At 41.6% G+C, this 23,429-nt stretch overlaps 2 protein-coding genes across 5 annotated transcripts; one reads left to right on the forward strand and one right to left on the reverse strand.

Annotated features, from left to right (window-relative positions):
* Positions 1-563: 563 nt before the first annotated feature.
* On the reverse strand, positions 564-16,246 carry LOC128687470 (uncharacterized). Its single transcript, XM_053774939.2, has 5 exons — positions 16,114-16,246; positions 6,838-7,046; positions 4,160-4,298; positions 3,221-3,395; positions 564-1,509 (listed from the first exon to the last, which is right to left on the reverse strand). Exons 2-5 carry the CDS (start codon positions 7,025-7,027, stop codon positions 1,297-1,299), a joined length of 717 nt encoding a protein of 238 aa, XP_053630914.2. The 5' UTR covers positions 7,028-7,046; positions 16,114-16,246; the 3' UTR covers positions 564-1,296.
* On the forward strand, positions 16,218-21,104 carry LOC128687606 (zinc finger protein 271-like). 4 transcript variants are annotated; one of them, XM_070084028.1, is made up of 2 exons: positions 16,218-16,307; positions 18,731-21,104. In XM_070084028.1, the coding sequence occupies exon 2, from the start codon at positions 19,363-19,365 to the stop codon at positions 20,998-21,000; it is 1,638 nt and encodes a 545-aa protein (XP_069940129.1). In that variant the 5' UTR covers positions 16,218-16,307; positions 18,731-19,362; the 3' UTR covers positions 21,001-21,104. The 4 variants fall into 4 exon arrangements, with proteins under 4 accessions (XP_069940129.1, XP_069940126.1, XP_069940127.1 ...); XM_070084025.1 differs by lacking the exon at positions 16,218-16,307 and adding an exon at positions 16,695-17,046; XM_070084026.1 differs by lacking the exon at positions 16,218-16,307 and adding an exon at positions 16,695-16,972.
* Positions 21,105-23,429: the final 2,325 nt, after the last annotated feature.

Genomic DNA, 23,429 nt, shown 5'->3' on the forward strand with positions numbered 1-23,429 from the left:
TGGATCAATACCTTGGCGTCCAGCTTGCGCTAGACGTTGATCCAAGGCAGCCAGCTTTCAGGGAGAAGGCTTACAGAGATCAGTGTTTGTGTATATTTCGCCTGCTCTTGCGAATTCCTTGCGGCCAACAGTAACAGCCTGGTTGATCAGGCCCTGATCCATCGCGAGGCCTGGTCAACAGACCAGGCCTCGGGGGTGATGACTCCCAAAACCCTCTCCAGGTATACTCCAGGTATGTATATACTACCTCCTAGTAGGAAAGGTAGCAGCAGACGAAATCCTTGTAGAGACAAGGTACGTGAAATAATTGAAGTGTGAGGAATGGAGGGAGGAAGTAGTGGAGGTATATATACTGCAGGTACACTCGAGGCTCAGCAGTGTAACAGTTTTATTGTACACTCCACCCCCATCACATGAGAGGTACTCAAAACATTACAGATAACACATAATGGGTCCAGGTCGGGAGAGACTGGTCATAAAAGTGAATTTTTCATGAGCTTACATAAACACTGGGATTCAAAATAATAGCTTACAATTTCTGTTATATTTTTATTAACATTTTTCAGTATTATATTTATTATTTATATTTCAGGATACTTTTAAATATCTCTAAAAAAAAGTCTGAATTTTTATGGGCCTATCCTAGCGATGGGCCTGGAGCTACTGCTCCCTCCGTTCCAACCTCTATACATTGGTAACACCGGCTAATTATGCTGGAATATCATCCTTGTTCCGAGTCGGCAACTGTTCCAGTAATATATGTGTGCAAGTGATCTGGCTAAGCTAGTTAGTTAGTTTAATATGTTTATTATGCAGCCCATACCCATCCTGTGGGCTGTAGTTAAAAATATTACAGAGGTACATAATGGGTCCAGGGACTGGGCCCCAAAGTTTTGATAGCTGAACTAAGTACAAAGGTAATGAACTCACAAGTTACAAAAGTAATGAATCATTAAGTAAATTTACTTACGTTTATACATGGCTACAATCATGAACAAATTATAGAGTAAGCTAAACACATCGGTTCTGTTTACTGGTGCTCTGTATTCGAATTGCATCTGCCACTAGACATACTTTTATCTAGTTTTGTCCCCCTTCTTCAAGTATCTTACCTTGTCATGCCATAAGGTGCGAGTGTTTATTCTGATGAACTACGCATGCATTGTTTGTGCTGTGAGTCGTACAGGTAAGTCCGTGTTCTTGAATTTTCGAGGTCCTTGTTCAAAACCTCTGACTCAGATCATTTGCGTAAGCTGATGGAGCAAACTCTAAGATCATCTGCCATGAACATGTAAGTCAGATGATCTTGACCATGACTTTCACCTCGACCAGCTGCAGCATATCGTCTTCAGGTGTGACCCGCTGGATGCTGACGTATCTGCCGACGATACCATCTGCCCGTCGACAGGAGAGATACCCATCATTTATTTGGTAGGGACCCAAGTACGTGGAGAAGAGCACGTACGAGGTGTAGTCGCTGTTATTGATGAAGGTGTTGCCCACGCGGATCTGAAGAATGAACACTTGTTGAGTCTCCTTCATAACTTCACAAAAAACATGAAAATAATTAAAAATATAACTTTTTTTTCAGTAGCTAAGCAATCCAAACGAGATCATGAACCACGAAATCGTAATGACACAATTGGAAACAAACCACGGAGTTTTACGATTCACTAGCCGTGAGTTCAATCCCCGCCCGTACCGTGGGGATTGAACTCAAAGAAGATGCCATGTATCACACTGTGCAGTCCCCCCGAAACCAAAAGTAAAATTTATTCAATAAAACTGACAAATTGTCGTGTACATAGTCCAATAAAAATCCTTACCTCCCTCTGAGTAAGATACATCACTGTTGAAAGTGTGAAGGCATCCAGAGGAAGTATTTTCAAGGTATCGCGCAGAAATCTTGAAAACAAAATCCAACAGCCATTATATGTGTCCTCGCTGATGGGAAACCTAACAACACAGATTAAACACAGGCATCACTGTGTCGTCACATGGAACCTTCTCATGAAGACGACATACGTGCCCTGAGATATACACAACTCTTAATGTATATACCCTGATACACGACTCTTAATGTATATACCCTGAGAGATACACACCTTTCAGTGTATATACTCTGGGAGATACATACCTCAGTTTATATGCCCTGAGATATATACTCGTACACTTCTCATTGTATAAAATCCTGAGAGATATAAATCTCTCAACTTATATACCCTGAAAGATACAGCCCTTTCAGTGTATAACGCATTTCTCAGTGTGCATACACTGTATATTAACTGTTATAATAACGTCAATTTGAAAGAATCATCTGAAGATGACGAATATAGGAACATCTGTCAGATTTCAGTAATAGGATCCTGGGAACATCAGTAACATAAACATGTACACATGAGCTAGACTTCAGTAACAGGAACCTTGGAACATAAGTCAAGCTTAAGTAACGGGACCTAGGAACATCAATCAGAAAATCTCTGAGGGCGGTGCTAGACAGTAACAATATGCTTTTTCAATGGTGTGTGAACTATAGCTCTGGTGGGCCAGCTGATTCTCAACTCATAACTGGAGATCGTTTAAGATGGCAGAATACAACCAATGCTCCGTGAAAGTGCTCTTCAGTGATCAGGAGCATTCAGTTTGAATAATAAATGAAGTCAGGTTGAATAATGAATTAATCGTGAGTTCAGACTTCTGAAATATTTCACTTTTGTAATTAAAAAAATGGGTACATCAGCAGTACGCTGTTACTCTTCTCTTTAGTGGTATCTCTTCCAGTTAGCATCTGAAGAACCGGGGTTCGATTCCAGCACAGGTGGAAACGTTGGACAAGTTTACTTACTAATGTTGCCTTAGTTCATATAACAGTAAGTAGGTACCTGGGTGTTAGTCTTCTTCTGTAGGTCCCATCCTGAGTGAGAGGATTAATGGACCACAATGAAAATAAGGTAACATCCTGGCTATGTTGAGTTATCCTGGGTTACTAAACCTCAGGGTTAATACAATCAGTGTAAAATATTCTGTTAATCAATATGAGAGTTATACGGTACTAACATTATTATTATTTTTAATACTCATGAAAGGCACTAAACCCCTAGGGGTCATACAACACCTGCGGAATGGGAGGTAATCAGGTTCGACGCCAAAGATTGATTGGCAGCTCCATATCCTCAGATAAATAGCCCTTCACCGGCGTCAAGCGTGGAGAAACACTCACCTCAACGTTATGTAACCTCACTGAGAACTGGTCCCTCCTGGAGAGGATGAGTACCTCGTGGAGGGTATGGGTAGTGCCCAGGTCCACCAGCCACCAGGGGCGCACTACACCGTTGTCTGAGTGCGACATGCTGGAGTCCAACTCGATGCCGTCCACAGCCAGGCTCGGCACCCACCTGCAAGGATAAGACAAAGAGCTGGTTGGATTTAGCTGTCGTCCTGAAGACAATACTGAACACACACTGCGAAACAAGATGATAACTGGGCCCATGTATCGTTCTGTATAGAACTTTATCCAATCATGAGTTAAGCTCAAATACAAGGAAAGGCTGTCTCAGTAGAAGCTTATTCTGCAACTTGTCTTTACAGATTTTGTTGTTATTGTATTTATGCATTGGATTCCGGTGGTGGTGTAAACACCTGGCAACGGTACTGTCTACTGACACACACATGTGACTGGATGACCACTAGCTGTGTTTTTTCACACATCAATTTTACAGGTTAAGAACTGTTATCCTGCCTCAGCTCATTTATAAGTAAAGAACTGTTATCCTGCATCAACTCATTTATATGTTAAGAACTGTTATCCTGCCTCTATTATTCTTTATAAGCACGTGACATTATAGTGAAAAGTGTGAGGATCAGATCTACTATGGTCTACTAAGATACCAAAACATTACAGAACAATAAGCACGACCAGAGGTCGCTGATGTGATTCGGCAGAGGATTACATTCACATGCAGTAGTAGTAGCCACTAATTTCTAGACAAGCGCGCACAAGCTGGTGCTTGTTACCTCTAGGTCGTTATGCAGCTAATGGCACAACGGAGACAATTAATAACTAATAAAGATGTTAATAATAGTGTCAGTAAATAAGAAGATGCATTAAAATTTACTCATACCAACATAGAGGCAGCAGAGTACAGGTAAATTAACTTACTCTCCATAATAAGGACTCCCGAAGGTGTTTTTTCCTCTAGCCACCTCTTGCAGGGTCTCCAGGGCAGGGAAGGAGGAGTAGGTCACTTCAGACTTAGTAGACATCATCCCTTCACCGACCAGGGTGCAAGAGTTTATGTCTGGGAAATGAGGAATAATGGGAGAAAACTGACTTAATTCTGGCCTCTCGGGGCTTCTTACATCTACTGTGTATTGAGTATGTCCTCACCACTGCCTCATCTAAGTCATTCCACTTTTTAACTATTCTGAGATTAAAAAATTACTTCTTGACATCCCTGTGGCTCGTTTGTGTTTTCAGCTTCCACATGTCCCCTTGATCTTGGTCCTCTTAATTCAAACACTCTGACCCTATCTACCCTATCAGTTCCACTTAAGATTTTGTATATCGTAATTATGCCTCCCCGTGTCCTTCTCTTCGGTTTCTCCTAATACTGCATTATTCTCAGTTCTGGTACTAATCTGGTTGTGAACTAATTTGTTCAAGGTTCTTCGTGGGTTGACCAGGTGTGGGCTCCATGCTGGGGCTGCTTATTCAACAATTTCCCTATGCTCTCTACATTACATTCTGAAGTATTCTTTATTCAACTTCCTGGATGTCTCAAAGTCGATCTAATGAGGCATTCACAAATTATTCTATGTGAACCAGTACTTTAATTTTTTCTATTTTCTTCAGTAATATTGGAAAATTGGCAACTACACAGGTCAAAAATCAATCCAAGCCTTTGTTAATAATAATAATAATAATAATAATAATAATAATAATAATAATAATAATAATAATAATAATAAATATAACACAATAATAATAATAATACTTTGTAGAGAAAGTTATCTCCAAATCGTCAAGAAGCAGCACAAGGGAGCAGCAACCCCTCAGCAGGGAGCTGAGGTCCCTCTCTCGCAGCAACGTGAAGGTCAGGCTGGGGTCAAGTAACCCTCTAGCCTTCCATTAATGATTAATGGAATGGGGAGGATTGTAGTTCTTGCAAGATAGTACCCTCAACTAAGTAGTTTTAAATTAGAGCGAAATTACATGTAGAGAGAATGTAATCATCAGGATATACCATTATAGCTGTGGCGCTGATGTCTTCCCAACACTTCGCAACAAGCCCCAAGATAATATTCACACTTAAATTTGCCCTAGAAATCCATTTATCTAAAGACACCTAGAAAATACGTAAAAATAACCTCTTAGTGTGATTAGTTAGCTAGTAAATCTCATTTAACGTAGAATGCGCCAGGACAAGAGAAATCAGTTCCATGACTCAAAACACGTAGTGCTGGTTGGCACTCATGATTTTCAGACATTATGTCAGCATTATTTCGCCCATATAAAGGGCGTTCACGACGGTTAGTCTTCTAGTTGGTGAGACAAGATCAACCGAGCCAGCAAGTAAACAAAATCCCATGGTAGTGCCACTGATCACGTGTAGAATCGTAAATTCGTGATTAAATCGTATGTCTCCATGTCGCTTATTTGCGCTCGAACGATCATTAAGGAGAACCGGAGTAGAGATAGTGTTAAAACTACAATAGTTTTCTTTGCAGAGCGAATTATCGCCAGTCATTCTCCCTACCGTGAACAAGTGATGGCATTTCGAGCATTGTTGAACCAATTCATAATATACCTAGCGTACTCACCTAACTGTGGTTGCAGGGGTAGAGACTCAGCTTCTGGCCCCGCCTCTTCACTGATCGCTACTAGGTCCTCTCTCTCTCTCTGTGTTGAATACTTGGTGAACAAGGACACTCATGTCCAACGAGCATACCTGTGTTACTATAACGTTCAAAGCCGTTCGAAGGAAGAATGGATTAACCCTTCCTTCAGGTAAGAGTAGAATCATCCTACCTTCAATCACGCTGTTATTCCCGGTGTCATGTCTTTTTGGGTGTGATACACACACCCAGGTAAGTTCTCCCAAACCCATATTAGACTGTGTTCGCTGCAGTTAGTTTAATATCTCTATTATGCACAACATACCCATCCAGTGGGCGGTACTCAAAATATTACAGAGGTATATAATGGGTCCAGGGACTGGGCCGCAAAGTTTTGATAGCTGAATCATTTACATGTTTATATCCGGTCACAATCATGAACAAGTTACAAAGGTAATGAACCATTTACACATCTACACCTGGTCACAACTGTAATGGGTTATTAATGCAAACATTAATTAGGTCATACACACACAGACACAGAAGCCAATGAATCGACCCCTGCAACCACAATTAGGTGAGTATAGACACAGACATACACATACACACACACAGGAGCCAGGAGCTATGAATCGATCCCTGCAACCACAATTAGGTGAGTACACACACACATACACGCTGTAGTGAGTAGGTACTGATATGTGCTTTAATAGGACTAACCAATAGACACCGTCAATAGATGGCGATTGCCCAAACACAGGCGAGACTCACCCACAACGTTACAGGTAATATACTAGACACAGTGGAATATGTAAGTCTTTAGGGCGAGTATTAATACTGGTCATCATCGCTCTATTCACAGCTCTGTGGGACATAGCTGACCCCACTGAAGGAGACCACCGGAACCACGGCTGCTGGGGCTCTGAGCTGTCAATAAGTGTCTTTTCATGGTCATCTACGGTTTTTAATGCATCTTATCACTGAAAAATCGCACATACTTACCATCAAACGTGTGGGTGACAGCTCCAAGTAGGTTACTTAACACTGCACACTGTACACTGAAAGAGACACTGTAGGTGTTGTTCTGATGCTGCTGTGACACACACTGAGTGGGTATTCCTGAAGCAACATACATGGTAGTGCCCTGTGCCCATGCCCCGATGATGAGAGGTGCCCACGCCCACCACTCCATCGTTGCTGGAGATCTTGGTCTGAACGGGAAGAAAGAGATAAGAAAGGGGGGTTTGCTTGAACTGTAGGTTCGATCCGAGGAACTGGAGCTACCCTCCAATTTCTCTCAGGTGTTGTATGACCCTTCTGCGTTTAGCACTTCTCTGTGAGTATTCTAAAAATAACTGATTCTAGGATATTATGATGATGACAATTATTATAAATAATAATTATTATTAGGTACTCCTGAAGGGGGACATTTAAGTGGTTGCCAGATTTCTTTTATTTTTTCTTCCTTCGATTTCCCATTTTCAACTCTGGTGTAGGGTAACTAGGCCCAAGTTCTAGGAACAACAGGCATGTACAGGTGTCCTGTCAACAAATTTTAACCCATTCTCAGTATCTTGGGAATGGGTTCAAATATAGGTGAATACCCTCAGTATTCAAATATAGGTGAATACCTTCAGTAATTTACCTATATGTGGTCATAGTGGTCGATTCACAGCTCCTGGCCCTGCCTCTTTGCTTGCTTTGCTAGCTTCATACGCTCAAAACAGGGGCCTCCTAAATCGTCAACGGCGAAGAGTGAAATTCAGATGTGGGTGTAAATTTGTGTGAAAAAATGATTCCTTATAAAATACTTCTGAACGGCTTCATTGTTTAGTGGAATACATCTGACAGCCATCATACTATCCATTAAGTTTAGTTTGTGTGTAGAGAAATTTGTCAGTGCACTGTTTCTGTTTGTAAACCTTGAAATCGTTGGACTCAGTACAATGACTGGAGAATTCTTCGTCTGCTCGGCTTCAAATTTTAAGCCCCGGTGTGTTTTCCAGTAAGCAAGGTTCACGTTTTTATTGGGCTACATAAGTCCAAGTTTGCCAATATGTATTGAACATAAATAGTGATATTTATTTACGTTCAATGCCTCTTCTGATTGGCTTCAAAATATTAACACCATTGTATTCGATATGAAGGATAATGTGAAAAAATTATTATTATTATTATTATTATTATTATTATTATCATTATTAACAAATCACCTGCAGGAGGTTTATAGGACATCACCTGAATTATTACTTGCAAGTAATTTGGTTGAGGTAAGTGGGACTTAAGTCACAGTTGGTCACTGAACTGCAACTCCTTCGACTGCCCACTTTCTTACTACTTTCACTAATTACTACTTTCATAATTACAATATTAAAACCGGCTACTCTGGTAAAATAACAAACAGGTGAACTGTATAAGAATAGGCTTGTTGAAAACAAATTATTATACATAAATTATTAGAGTTATTAAAAAAGAACTTTTTATTACCACTTACCATTTTATTGTAATAAAGTTGGTAGAATTACCGACAATATGTAAAGTAAAAGGACACAAGTGCAACTAATGTGACATTTATTGTGGCAACGTTTCGCTCTCCAGGAGCTTTATCAAGCCATTACAAACAATACATGGACACAGAGGGTATATAAAGGCACAGAGTGAGGTGAATACTAGTGAGGTACCATTTCGATGTTCACTAGTGGTAGTAGTAGTAGTGGTAGTGACAAAAGTAATACAATATGGTAGAGCAATTAATTCGTACATGAGTAAAAGGATATAAAAGCTATTACTTGGGTAACATAAAAATAGGTTGGACAAATATAAACTGGAATGAGGCAGCTTGTTTCAGTGTTCACTCTCTGTGCTTTGTGTAGTATAACAGGAGAGACTATGTGATGGCAGGGTTTACTGTTTTCAGGAGGATTCTTGCTAAGACTTCGGAGATGGTGAAGCTGCCGTTGTTTTGTTTAATTGTATTCGAAACAGCGATCAGTGCTGATTCGAGGCACTTGCGTCTGCGGAAATTAGTTTCTTTGATCACTAATTGGGCGTCTCTGAATTTCATGAGATGATTGGTGTAATTTCGGTGTTGTACACAGGCGTTGTTCAGGTTATCGTTCCTACATGCGTAAATGTGTTCATTGAGGCGGGTGTCGAGGTTTCTGGCTGTTTCACCTACGTAAATCTTGTCACAGCCTCCACAGGGTATAGTGTAAACTCCTGCATTGACTGGTTCGTGGTGCTTGGATTTTGTCCTGGTTAGATCCTTTATTGAAGTGCTAGAAGCGATGGCGACTCTGGTGTTAGCTTGTGAAAGTGCTTTTGAGACGTTCAGTGCAACCTGACTGTTGGGAAGAATTATAACTTTGCTGGGAGTGGTGTTGATGCGTGGGGAATTTATGATCTGAAGAGCTCTTTTCTTGCAGTCTTTGATGAAAAAAGAAGGAAAATGTAACTCTGTGAATGTTTGGTGAATGTATGTACACTCCTCGTCAAGAAACTCAGGACTACAAATTCGGTATGCTCTAGGAAAAACCCGATGATGATGCCTCTTTTGGTCTTGGTATCCTGACTGGAATAGAAGTGTGTGAGATCATTTTTATTGGTGGGTTTCCGATAAACTTGAAATCTTAGGTTGTTGTCTACTTTGTGAATGAGGACGTCGAGGAAAGGTAGCTTGTCATTGGACTCTTCTTCTAGTGTAAACTGGATCGCCGGTTCAACTGCGTTGAGCCTTGCCTGAAGATCCCGTACATCAAAACGTTTTGGAGTTATTACGAGGACATCATGTACGAATTACGAGGACTCATGTACGAATTAATTGCTCTACCATATTGTATTACTTTTGTCACTACCACTACTACTACTACTACTACTACCACTAGTGAACATCGAAATGGTACCTCACTAGTATTCACCTCACTCTGTGCCTTTATATACCCTCTGTGTCCATGTTTTGTTTGTAATGGCTTGATAAAGCTCCTGGAGAGCGAAACGTTGCCACAATAAATGTCACATTAGTTGCACTTGTGTCCTTTTACTTTACATTTTTTTGTAGATGGATCACACCACAACACCTGCCTAACATCTAGAACCTACACTGGCCAGCTTAGATCTAAATACAAGGACTTTGGAGTACTTTTCTGGGCGAGGTGCGATGACGCAGCATCATTCATTTTCCATTCTCACCACCTTGTTATGGTGGTTTCGGAAATTTCCTGTCCCAATTCTTCAGCATGAATGTGTCAGCAATTTCTAAATTAAGAATTGAGGCCGATACACCCCATTAGGCCTCGGTAAATGCCGAATTCCTGGTGCAAATTTCCGACCAGTCCTCACGCAATAATTTCAACATGGCGTCTCCCCAAGCGTCCTTACCGGCTGTTACACCCCCCTCCCTCGAAATTTCTCAAAGGGTCTAAACAGCATCATATTTTATTGTCCTTTTACTTTACATTTTATTGTAGATGGATCACACCACAACACCTGCCTAACATCTAGAACCTACACTGGCCAGCTTAGATCTAAATACAAGGACTTTGGAGTACTTTTCTGGGCGAGGTACGATGACGCAGCATCATTCATTTTCCATTCTCACCACCTTATGGTGGTTTCGTAAATTTCCTGTCCCAATTCTTCAGCATGAATGTGTCAGCAATTTCTAAATTAAGAATTGAGGCCGATACACCCCATTAGGCCTCGGTAAATGCCGAATTCCTGGTGCAAATTTCCGACCAGTCCTCACGCAATAATTTCAACATGGCGTCTCCCCAAGCGTCCTTACCGGCTGTTACACCCCCCTCCCTCGAAATTTCTCAAAGGGTCTAAACAGCATCATATTTTATTACACTATTATATTATTTACTTATATGTTCTACTGAAGAGTTTTTACGAGGATAGTGAGGCTCAAGTTAGAGTATGTAGGAAAGAGGGAAATTATTTCCCAGTAAAAGTAGGCCTTAGACAAGGATGTGTGATGTCACCGTGGTTATTTAATATATTTATAGATGGGTTGTAAGAGAAGTAAATGCGAGGGTCTTGGCAAGAGGCGTGGAGTCATTCATTCATTCATTAGAGGTTTGCCGGTACTTCCGGCCCGGGTCTTCTCCATATGGTGACCCGGCTGTGGGCCCCGGTTGGGGATGTCGTTCATCTTCTTTCTTCTGTCTTCTTTCTTGGGCCCTCCGGCTGGAGGGCAACCTCTTCTTCTCTCTTGCGGCGACTCCCCGGATGGGAGTGTCATCTCGCTTCTCATCTTCATCAGCAGGCGTCACTTGGTCTTCATCAGCAGGCATCCATTTGGGCTTCATTGGCAGGCATCGCCAGGGTTGAGGGTCTTCGGGCACTTGTTGCCCTGTCAAGTTGTTGGTAGTGTGGCATGGGTTCTAGGCGAGTTCAGACTTTTACCTAGAAAACAGGTACAGGCTCCGTTGGATTTTTTTTTTTTTTAAGTGGTGGGGAGGGCAGGTAGGGGAGTGAAAGAAGGAAGAGTAGGAGAGTTAATAGATGGAGAGGTCGTGGTGACTCTTCTTTGTACGTGGCGTCGTCATCGAGGCGGTGAGTGGGCAGCCAGGATGGGGATGAGAGTTCCTAGGTCACGGACGGCCAGGTACACCAGCCGGGCTGCGGTGTCTTCTCGGTTCAGGTCCCCAGGCGCCATTGGGAAGTGCCTCCGTCGGAGTGGCACCATCACGGGGCAGTCAAGGAGGTAGTGCACTAGTGGCTCGGGGACCATCTGGTTGCAATGGCAGCAGCACTCCTCTCGCACACGGTCGATGAGTCTTCTGGCAGTAGGGTAGCCAAGTCGCAGCCGGTGGATCCCAACCTGCAACTTCCTGTCTAGCCTCCGCATGCTCGGCGGGGGCTCCCCTCGGGTCGCCCTGTCATACCAGATCCGGCTCCGCGATGTGCCTGGCCCTGGTAGCGGGCGCCTGGCTGCAGCGGCTGCCCACAGGTCCACCTGCCTGTGGCTGATGGCGATGGTGGTCACTGGCTGGGGTTCAAGGGTTGCTGACTTCGCCGCGCCATCCGCCGCATCATTCCCAGCAAGGTCGATGTGGCTCGGAATCCAGTTGATTGTTGCTTGCCATCCCTGCTCATTAAATGTCTGCAGGTCCTTCCTGATGGCAGTAATTAGCCGGATGTTGTTCCTGGGCTCCCTGTGCATGATGGCCTGGATCGCTGCTCTGGAGTCGATGTGAATGACTGGGGGTCGCCGATGATCTAGGAGCGCGTGTTGCAGGGCCCTCTGGATGGCATGGAGTTCTGCCTGGAGGATGGTGCAGTGATCCTGGAGTCACCATCCGGCTGTCAGGGTGACATGGTGTACCCCGGCACCTGTGCGGCCAGCCTCTGGATCCCGGGAGCCATCGGTGTAATATACGGCGCACCCAGGGTGCTCTGCTGCTGCAATACTCATTGCAGCCCTTTGCTGCAGCACGTGTTGTGGACAGTGACGCTTGCTAACTGGGAGGTCTTGGATGTGGACCACAACTGCTTCTGGTGCCCAGGGAGGGAGTACAGAGTACCCCGCCACAGGCCGGTCACAGCCCTTGTCCACGATAAGCGCCATGGGGAGGAGTTTGCTCGCTACATCTGCCACTGACCACACCCACAGCCGGCCGGGAAACTCCCTGAGGTCTCCCTGTTGACGTTCAAGGAGGTCTTGCAGCAGTCCCTCTCCACCAGGGAGTTGTACGTACTTGGCCACCCTCCTGGCAGCCACAAGGGTGATCCTATCGCGTAGGGGCTGCAGTTGAGCCTCATGATTCAGTGGCACAGTGTTCGTCCACCTTGGCGCGCCCAGCATGATCCGAGCTGCAGTATTTTGGACGACGTCGAGTCTTTGAAGGTGCGAGGGGCGGGCATGGACCAGGGTAAGTGCACCATAGTCGACGACAGAGCGCACCGCCTGCATGTAGAATAATCGGAGAATGTCACAGCTGGCCCCTGACCTAGGGTTGGCGAGGGCCCGCATGGCCGTGACCCGTTGCATGGTCTGCTCTCTGACGTACTCTGCCTGATTCCGAAAGGAGAGCCAATTCTCAATGTGCACTCCCAGGTACAGGTAGCTGCTGACCCAGCCGAGATTGATGCCTGACACCTGCAGTCTGCCTTCCGGCACTTTGGTGTGCAGGATCATGGCCTTGGATTTTTAAAATATAAAGAATCACACAAAGTGGGAGCTGTCACAGGGGTCGGCCTAGGAAAGGTTGGAGGGAGGGGGTAAAGGAGGTTTTGTGTGCGAAGGGCTTGGACTTCCAGCACAGCAGGCATGCGTGAGCGTGTTCGATAGGAGTGAATGGAGACAAATGGTTTTTAATACTTGACGTGCTGTTAGAGTGTGAGCAAAGTAACATTTATGAAGGGGTTCAGGGAAACCGGCAGGCCGGACTTGAGTCCTGGAGATGGGAAGTACAGTGCCTGCACTCTGAAGGAGGGGTGTTAATGTTGCAGTTTAAAAACTGTAGTGTAAAGCACCCTTCTGGCAAGACAGTGATGGAGTGAATGATGGTGAAAGTTTTTCTTTTTTGGGCCACCCTGCCTTGGTGGGAATCGGCCAGTGTGATAATAAAAATGTTCTACATGTAGAAAATTATGTAAAAAAATCCACAGATAATAACTTGTAGGTTTACAGTGTGTAGGTCTGATATTGTTAATTCAGAACAATTAATGGAGAATACCATTTCAGTGTTAATTGGTTTTATTAAAAGAAAACTTGGCTTTCACTTCAAGCTGTACAAATTTTAACCTGCAAATTTTATTCAGTAATTTATTTCTCATGTAATAACTAGGGAATGTTTCTTCTGATCGACTTAATTGAAAATGTTTTTGTTTTGAATTTGGGCTGTGGAAGCACAAATTAGTTATATTGGAAAAATGTACAGACAGGCCCCACTTTATGGCATTTCGGTTTACGCTGATTCGCTAATACGGACATTTCAGATTATAACAAAAAATTATGTTATACAGTTCCCTGATTCGCTGTTACCAGTCTGTGTGCCACTCTGTCTACATCCTTCGTGAGCTCCGCGTCTCTCCCGGTTATGTTTGGAAACTTCCCAAAATTTCATGTCTTTTAAAGTTATTGCATATTTTATATATATTCTGATAATTATACTTATGTGTACCTGTACCTAAATAAACTTACACTCTGTGCTGGCGGGCAGGTACACATTAAAATCACTAAGAGTGTCCCACTAGTGTTGAAGAAACAATAAGCATAATAATAATAATAATAATAATAATAATAATAATAATAATAATAATAATAATAATAATAATAATAATCGTTCTGGGGCAATTATCAGAACCCTGGTGGCTGTATGGCTTCACCTGCGTCCTGCATGAATCCCAGTTCGAGTCCCTGTCCATTCTTCTGTATATTCACTGACAGTACTTCATTGCGGATAATCAGGGTTTATTACTAGAGACAGAAATACGAGTTGTTTAGTGTTTGCATATTTCGATTTCCACTGAATTCCTATTCAGCGGCGAAATTAGAAAATATTGAGGGAAAGGGAAAAAAGAATTGAGAAAATGTTAAGAAGGGATATAAGGAAGAGAAGGAACCAGGCAAAGGAAGGAAAAAGGCAAATGTAGTCCCTGTTCACAAAAGAAGAGCAGAGCAGAAATCAGCAACTACAGACCAGTGTCACTCCTGTCAATCACTGGTAAGATCCTTGAGGACAATAATCTCAAGACAAATGACAGAGTTTTTTGACTACCACTCACTATGTGATCGTCAATATGGTTTCAGGAAAGGTTACTCTGCTGCTGATCTGTTGTTAAACCTCTCCACTAAGTGGCACCAGTCACTGGATGAATACAAAGTCAGCTGCGTGGTAGCACTGGACATTGCTGGTGCTTTCGACCGGGTGTGGCACCAGGGCCTCTTAGCAAAACTTCAAGCACTGGGAATTGCAGGCTCTACGCTATGTCTCCTCAGTGATCACCTTCATGGTAGATCTCTAAGTGTAGTTCTCAATGGAACGGAATCAGCAAGACATCCTATTGGGGCAAGTGTACCACAAGGAAGCGTGCTGGGACCATTGTTATGGAATGTCTACTTTAACGACCTTCTTCATCTCATCCCAGAATCCCATGCATATGCAGACGACTGTACACTGACATTCACTTATCCAAAAGAAGAAATGCCAGCTGCTCTAAGCTACATCAATCACCAGCTAAGAGCTATATCAGCTTGGGGAAATAGATGGCAAGTAACATTTGCACCTGAGAAAACGCAAATGATGATGGTCTCTAGGCACCATGATGGTAATGCTGGTGCAGTAGTAAGCATGAATGGGAGGGTGTTGGCACCTGGAGAAGAAGTTGATATCCTTGGGGTGAAATTTGACTCCAAACTAACCATGAAGAACCATGTTGTAAATCTTGCAAACAAGGCAGCCAGGAAGCTTACAGCACTTCGCCGTATCTCGCATCTGCATGACTGTAGGGGTTGCAAGATTCTGTACAAGGCACAAGTACGCTCACACCTTGAGTATGCTCCACTTTCTTGGTTTGCCTGCCCCCTCCCTCTCATCTGCTACTGCTTGACAGAGTAGAGAACAGAGCAAGGCGTCTCATCTCTCGCCTGGACCAATCTGGAGTTTACCTGGAGTTATCTTGGATAGATCTGCCATTTCAGCAGAGCCTTCAACACAGGAGGGATGTGGGTGGCCTTACTGTTATGTACAAGGCCAATATTGTCAAAGTACCACACTTGGATCCACTTCGAGGACAGCGTGAAACAAGCTTTTATGCCACAAGACGGGCAGAAAGCAGCAACTTCACTCTGGCTGTACCCTTCTCCAGAACATCACTCCATCTGAGATCATATATACCCAGGATGACTCGAGTATGGAACACATTCGTACAGCATAATGATGTCAACGAGATGAAGTCAGTTGATCAAATGAAAATGCTGGCCCACAGATGGCTCCAACTTCATCCTGTTCCCTACTTGTATGTCTCATAACAATAAAAATACTTTCAAATGAGCTGATGTAAGTAACAGCTCTTAACTTGTCAATAAAGCTAGGGATCCTTAACCTTGTCAAACCCTGTGTAAAAAAACAAAAACAAAGAGAAGGGACAGGAAGAGGTAAAAGAGGACGAAATAGACAGAAGAGTAAAAGGTGAAAAATGGAAATAAGAGGAAGAGAATGGTTTAAAGTGGGAGGAAGCAAGAGGGAATAATACCTAGATAAGTCTAGTAAGTTAGGCTGCTGAGTTAGTTTTGCTGTACAATTAAAATATTTATATCAACAACTTTACCTATCTTCAGTTTAATTTTTCTTTGATGGAACTTTCAGGGAAGACTGAAGACAGCATACACCGTAGATTCAGCAGCAACGTCGGCAGAGTCAATGCCACTAGCAGTGTCAGCCGGAACTGCGGAAGCGGTTGTCAGCGGCAGAGCCAGCTACGGCAGCAACGGCAGCCTCAGCAACACTGACAGAAATAAATGTGTTAGTAACAGAAACGTAATCAGTAGTGTCAGTAGCCACTGTGACACCAACACCGCTAATTAACAACAGTGCCAGCAGGAGCGTTAGCAGCAATAATGTCAGTAGCAGCAGTGGACTGGACACGAGTTAGCTGGGCGTCTGACTGACAGAAACGTTACTAGTTACAGTACTCTTGACTAGCGTCTTCTGTTACTTCTGTTGTTATGGTGAAGGTGACCGCGGCTATGTATCTTGGTAACTGCGGCTATGCATCTCTTATGTTCATCCATCAGTACCTGAGTGTTAGTCGACTGGTGTGGGTCCCATCCTGGGACAAAACTGACCTAATTTGCCTGAAATGCTCTGCATAACAAGCGGCTTTCTATATAGTAGTATGTCATTGATGTCAGCTAGGACTGTATACCTTGTACATGTACTGTAGTAAATAAAGATATTATTATAGAGAATAAAAACTTTCTGACCAACCAAAGAAAACGGAGCTACAAGTGTTGGTAACTAAGCGAGGCCAACCATCCTGGATGTAAACAAGACCAGTCTCCTCAGTGTGACTGATGTAGGCCTACCCAGGGTCGGGTATTGATGCCACCAGGCCGGTCACTGAAGTACTCACTCTTCAGGTGAAGTGCCGTGGCATTCGTCAGGTGAATTACAGTGATATTCATCAGGTGAAGTACAGTGACACTCGCTATGTGAAGCACAGTGATCACTCGTCAGGCGAGGCACAATAATCACTCGCCAGGTGAGGCACAGTGATCACTCACTAGGAATAGGCCTTTATTTAAGCTTTGGATACATAACATTCAATTATTTTATTAGTGGTCTTGCAGGCACATGTCATGGGCACGTAAAAACTACATTATGTGGATTTAACCCAGGATAATGCTGTAGTCAGACAGTGACTTATTTCCATTAAGTTCTTGTTTTTTAAATAGGCATATATACATGCATATTTTCTAATATCCAAATGATATTTATTTGGTAGTCGAATGTACAAAGTGCTAATAGTAATATAGAGTGGAAACGTCACCTGGAATGGGCTTTATTTTTGCTTCTATAAGGTGAAATTTTCACATTTTTATTATGTGTTCATTTAACAAAGTCCAGGTATCCTCTACTCCTCTCATGTTATTTCCATTCTACAATATTGAGTTGTTATTTCACTTTCTTTATCCTCCGGGTTTAGTGCTTCCCCCTTGATTATAATAATAATAATTTCACTTTCTTCTCCAATACCTTAGACTAGTCGTAAATTAAGACTGACAAGAAAGGTACAATTTGATGAATTTTAATATAAAATATATAGTGTCTCTAATAAAATTTTGTAGGTAAGAGTAATAACTCTTCTTTTTTCCTAGATTTGAAATTACATGAGAGATACTACATCAGACTAACATTTCAAGGAGATATTATAAAAACATGAGTAAAGGAATGAGCTTACCTAATATTAAATTTTATTTAAATGTCTAATTACACCCTTTAAGGGGAGGGGAACCTGTCATGAAGCTGGTGAAAGGTTCTTGACTCAAGGAATTGGAGCTGTTCTTTCCTTCTTGGATCAGACTACTTTGCCATCCAATACCCTTGCACTGTATAACACCTGCTGGTTTAGTTCTTCCTGGAGTTTTACCTGGAGAGAGTTCTGGGGGTCAACGCTTCCGTGGCTTCCTGGTGGATCAGAGCCTGATCAACCAGGCTGTTACTGCTGGCTGCACGCAAACCAACGTACGAGCCACAGCCCGGCTGGTCAGGTACCGACTTTAGGTGCTTGTCCAGTGCCAGTTTGAAGACTGCCAGGGGTCTATTGGTAATCCCCCTTATGTATGCTGGGAGGCAGTTGAACAGTCTCGGGCCCCTGACACTTATTGTATTGTCTCTTAACGTGCTAGTGACACCCCTGCTTTTCATTGGGGGGATGTTGCATCGTCTGCCAAGTCTTTTGCTTTCGTTGTGAGTGATTCTCATGTGCAAGTTCGGTACTAGTCCCTCTAGGATTTTCCAGGTTTATATAATCATGTATCTCTCCCGCCTACATTCCAGGGAATACAGGTTCAGGAACTTCAAGCGCTCCCAGTAATTGAGGTGATTTATCTCCGTTATGCGTGCCGTGAAGGTTCTCTGTACATTTTCTAGGTCAGCAATTTCACCTGCCTTGAAAGGTGCTGTTAGTGTGCAGCAATATTCCAGCCTAGATAGAACAAGTGACCTGAAGAGTGTCATCATGGGCTTGGCATCCACATGGCTATAATAAATAAATAACATATAATTATAGTAGCTTATGGATTGCATGCGGTGCATTAGCAATTCAAAAAGAATGCCTCATATTCTTAATGCTAACATAGGTAAGTCTTAATAGGTAATCAAAGAGAAGTTTCCTGTGAGCTTTCCTAAAGTCCTGCTTAATTTTTTATTCTTTTATTTTTCAGTTCACGAAGAGAAGTGTATGTGTAATGCTGGCATCCAATCCAAAAATTAAAGTAGCAAAACTACTGCTTTTATTATTATAATTCACACCACTGTTCAATATAACAGGTTTTGCATCAAGACACATAATCAGCTTTAAATGTGCAGTACTTTAATAGTGGGATGTAGTTTTCATCTTATCAAAGTATTAGTGTGTGAAACATTACCATACTCTCCAGTAAGAAGGTTATTCATTGTAAGTATTGCCTTTAAAGTGCCAGTTTGTAGCACTCAGAAGCTTGATATCATCTTTCATTGCAAGTTCTGAAGTTTTACCTGACAAAAAAGTAACATACACAGTACATATATTGAGAAATTATTTTTTTGGACACTTCATTACTGATATGTAGTGATCTTTTCTTATCACTTTAGTAGTTTGCCCACCAGAGTAAGGTGACCCAAAAAAGAACACACTCCCAATCACTCATGCAGTATCAGAAGTGCACAGACTTAATTCACATTGTTTAATGTCACAAAGACCATTCATATAAAAAATATATTTAATATATATAGTCTAGTAAATTAGTCTATAGAAGTAAAAATAAGTAGTGATCTTTGTATTTTAAATCTTTATGAGTCTTATTTGGAAACAAATATGGAAATAGACAAAGAAAAGAACCCATATCAGTGTTCAGAGTGTCTAAAAGTGTTTTCACAAAAATCATCTTTATCCAATCACAAAAGAGCTCACTCAAAGAAAAGGTATTATCAGTGTTCACATTGTTTGAAGGAGTTTTCTCGCAAAAATGAATTTGAAAATCACGTGAGGACTCATACAAGAGAGAAACCTTATCATTGTTCGGAGTGTCTAAAAGAGTTTGGACGTAAGTCTTACCTAGTAATTCACATGAAATCCCATTCAGAAAAAAAACCTTATAACTGCTCTCAATGTTCAAAAGAGTTTATACGCAAATATGATTTTGAGAGCCATGTGAGAATTCATACTGGAGAAAAACCATATCAGTGTTCTGAGTGTCTGAAATGTTTTTCACGAAATTCTACTTTAATCAAGCATAAGAGAAGTCACACTGGGAAAAAACCATATAAATGTTCATTGTGTTTAAAAGATTATTCTGACAAATATACTCTAATTAAACACATGAGTGTTCATAAAGAAAAGGTGTATCAGTGTTCAATGTGTGTAAAAGCTTTTTCTAAAAGACCTGCTCTAGTTAAACATATGAGAGCTCATACAGGAGAGAAGGTGCATCAGTGTTCAAAATGTCTAAAAGAATTTGCTCTAAAATCTCTCCTAACAAAACACATGCGAGTGCATACAGGAGTAAAGCCGTATATGTGTTCAGTGTGTCTAAAGTGTTTTTCACAAAACTCTCATCTGGTGTCACACTTGAGAGTTCATACAGGAGAGAAACCATACCAATGTTCAAGCTGTCAAAAAAAATTTAAAACAAATTCTCATCTAGTAACACATTTGAAAATTCATTCAGGGGAGAAGCCATATAAGTGTTTAGACTGCTTAAAAGATTTTTCATCAAAATTTAATCTTAAAAAGCACTTGAGAGTTCATAAAGATGAGAAATCATTTCAGTGTTCAGAATGTCTAAAATACTTCAAGGACAAATCTTATTTAGATATTCATATGAAAGCTCATACACGAGAGAAACCTTATCGATGTTCGGAGTGTCTTAAAGACTTTTCACAAAAATCTGTGCTTATAAAGCACTTGAAAATTCATTCAGGTGAGAAACCATATCACTGTTCAGAATGTTTTAAGAACTTTTCAAATAAATCTTATCTGGAAGTGCACATGAGTGTTCACACAGGAAAAAAACCATATCAGTGTTCTGAGTGTCTAAAAGATTTTACACACAAATCTAATTTAGCAAGACACATGACAATTCATACTCGGGAGAAGCCATATCAATGTTCAGAGTGTCTAAAACATTTTTCTCAAAAGTCTATTTTGGTAAGACACATTAAAGGTCATGCAGGAGAGAAACCATATCAGTGTTCAGTCTGTTTAAAAAACTTTGTGAATAAGTATTACATAAATATACATATGAGAATTCATACAGGATGGAAACCCTATCAGTGTCCAGTGTGTTTAAAAGACTTCACACAAAAAGTCAATCTACAAAAGCATATGAGAGTTCATAGTGGAGAAAAATCTTATCAATGCCCAGAGTGTTTTAAAGACTTTTGTCAGGAGATTTATTTCTTAGAGCATATAAAAAGTCATACCAGAGAGAAACAATTGCAATCTTTAGAGTAATTAAAATATTTATGAAATACTGCAAATATAATCTAGTAAATTAAAATGAATGTTTGTTCAGAATGTTCAAGACTTTTTTTAAATAAATAATTTATGTAAATACATCCCCTCTGTTGGCAGTTCCTTTACATACATGGTAGGGGATTACAGTCTTCATTGTTGTGGTCATTCTGGGAAGGTTTCAACTTCCTTTGGGTTGCCACTAGCACTACCCTGTGCATTTTCTGTGGATGGTGACTTGTATACTCCTTGTTTCCTCTTGCTTGAAAGTTGAGCCTGCCTGTGGAGCTGCAGTCCTTGCATGGGCAGTATGCTTCTTTGGTGGATAGAGGCTAAACAGGAAATTCAGTGCTGGTCCTACTGAATCAGATAGCTGGTCTTGCATGGCTCTTCTCCCACTCTGATATTCACTTGGCCAGGGCCAAGTGAATATCGGAGTGGCTGCTACCTGGTTCTTCGTTGGTCACTCAAGCATACCCCTCCACTAGACCTAGGATTATTTTAGTAAATGTGTAAGTCTTCCCTTTTTGAACTAAGTGGTTAGTGGGGGAAATGGAGAGGAGAAGTTTAACCTGTAAACGGTCCAAACATATATACACGTTTTTACCGCTAGTGCCCCAAACGTATATATACGTTTTATGTGTCCTACATTTAACATTGTCACGATAAGCCTGAGTCGCCTAGACATGTGAGAATGGGTGTGAGCACTCACTGTGCACCATATTAAAATAATTGGGGATGCCTGGGTACCATATGCTCTTTTTTCCTATTGAAAAACAACAATATTTTTTTTCTCAAAAAAGTTGGGGCAGTACGGTAGTGAACGTATATATACGTTTGGACCATTTACGGGTTAATTATTATTGTTGAATGTGTATTGGCAACAATTCCTCTGCAGCATCCTGACTATGACTCTTGCTTCTAACTTACAAAGGCCATTTGCACGTTGTCCTTGAAATACCTGATAGCATTCCCTGTCTTGAATCAAGACAATTACTAATGTTTGAGATCTCATTTTTGATACTTCTCAACCTCCTGTAATCATAATAGGTCACCAGATTGGCTTTCATTACTACTACTACTACTACTACTATTATTTGTTTCTACAAGTACAGTGGTACCTCGAGTTACTAACTTAATTCGTTCCAGAAGGCTGTTCGAGTGTCAATACCAAATGAATTTGTTCTCATAAGGAATAATGGGAATTAGATTAGTCCGTTTCAGACCCACAAAAATACGCTTACAGAAGCACTTACAAAAATACACTTACATAATTGTTCGAGTTGGGAGCTGTTCGAAACTCAAGGTACCACTGCACATGTATGATGTATACAAGCCTAGCTGACGTCAATGACGTGCTATTATGTAGAAAGCACCTTGTTATGCAGAACATTTCAGGCAAATTGAGTCAATTTTGTCCCATAATGTGACGCAAACCAGTCGGCTAACACCAAGGTACCTATTTTACTGATAGTTGAACAGGGACAGCAGGTGTCTTAAGGAAATACAGCATAATGTTTTCACCTGAACTAAGGATCAAATGATGAACCTCAGTGTGTGAGCTGAATGCTCTAGCAATCGAGCTATGGGACATGAGGTGTATTACCCACAAGCTTGGGAAAGATTTTCATGCTTCAGCCCAGACAAGGTAAGGAAGTGCTGTGTTACCTAAAAGTCAGCCAAGTGATCATGACAGGGCTCTTGTAGTGCCTGTTAATGATGTGATGTAGTTCAGCTGGTCTACATCACACAGCTTTAAATTCTCAATCATAATTACTTGATTTTCTGTCATTTCCTATTTTGTTCTCTCCCTGTATAGTTCTCTCATCAAAAATGGCTAAGTTTCTTGAGCTCCACTCTCATTGTAGGTCATGAAAGGTCATGTTAAGCCTGAAAGCTCCATGCCTTAGCAGAGTGAATTTACTTAATACTGTGTGGCATTTTACCTGGGGTCTGATAGTTGAGTTGTTCTTTGTCTACATACAATGTTAGTTCAATCCAAACTATATTAAGGGAATCAGGTATCATCATCTGCTTCTACAACTATTCTTTCCAAGCTTGAAAGAACAGCTGTTGAAGACCATTGAGCTATCTTTTTTTTCTTTCATGAATCTGTGCTATCTTTTTTTTCTTTCATGAATCTGCACAATATTGTAACTTATTAAATAATCACAGACCAGTGAAGCTAACACTTTAAAGTATCATTCTTCTTTATTATAAAATGTCCCAGAGATAGGGTGAATTAAAAATGATAAATTCATTTGACTGAATATTGGTAAGCCCTGTTGTATGGGGGGGTGTGGATATAGAGGGAATGGGTGAAGGAGAAGGGGTGCAGGTTGAGGGTATGTGGGTGAAGGTGGAAGGGGTGTAGCTGTAGGTGGATGGGGTATTGATGTAGGTGGAGGGTATATCGAGGTAGGTGGAGG

The sequence above is a fragment of the Cherax quadricarinatus genome, chromosome 11 (assembly GCF_038502225.1).
Source record: "Cherax quadricarinatus isolate ZL_2023a chromosome 11, ASM3850222v1, whole genome shotgun sequence".
NCBI lineage: Eukaryota > Metazoa > Arthropoda > Malacostraca > Decapoda > Parastacidae > Cherax > Cherax quadricarinatus.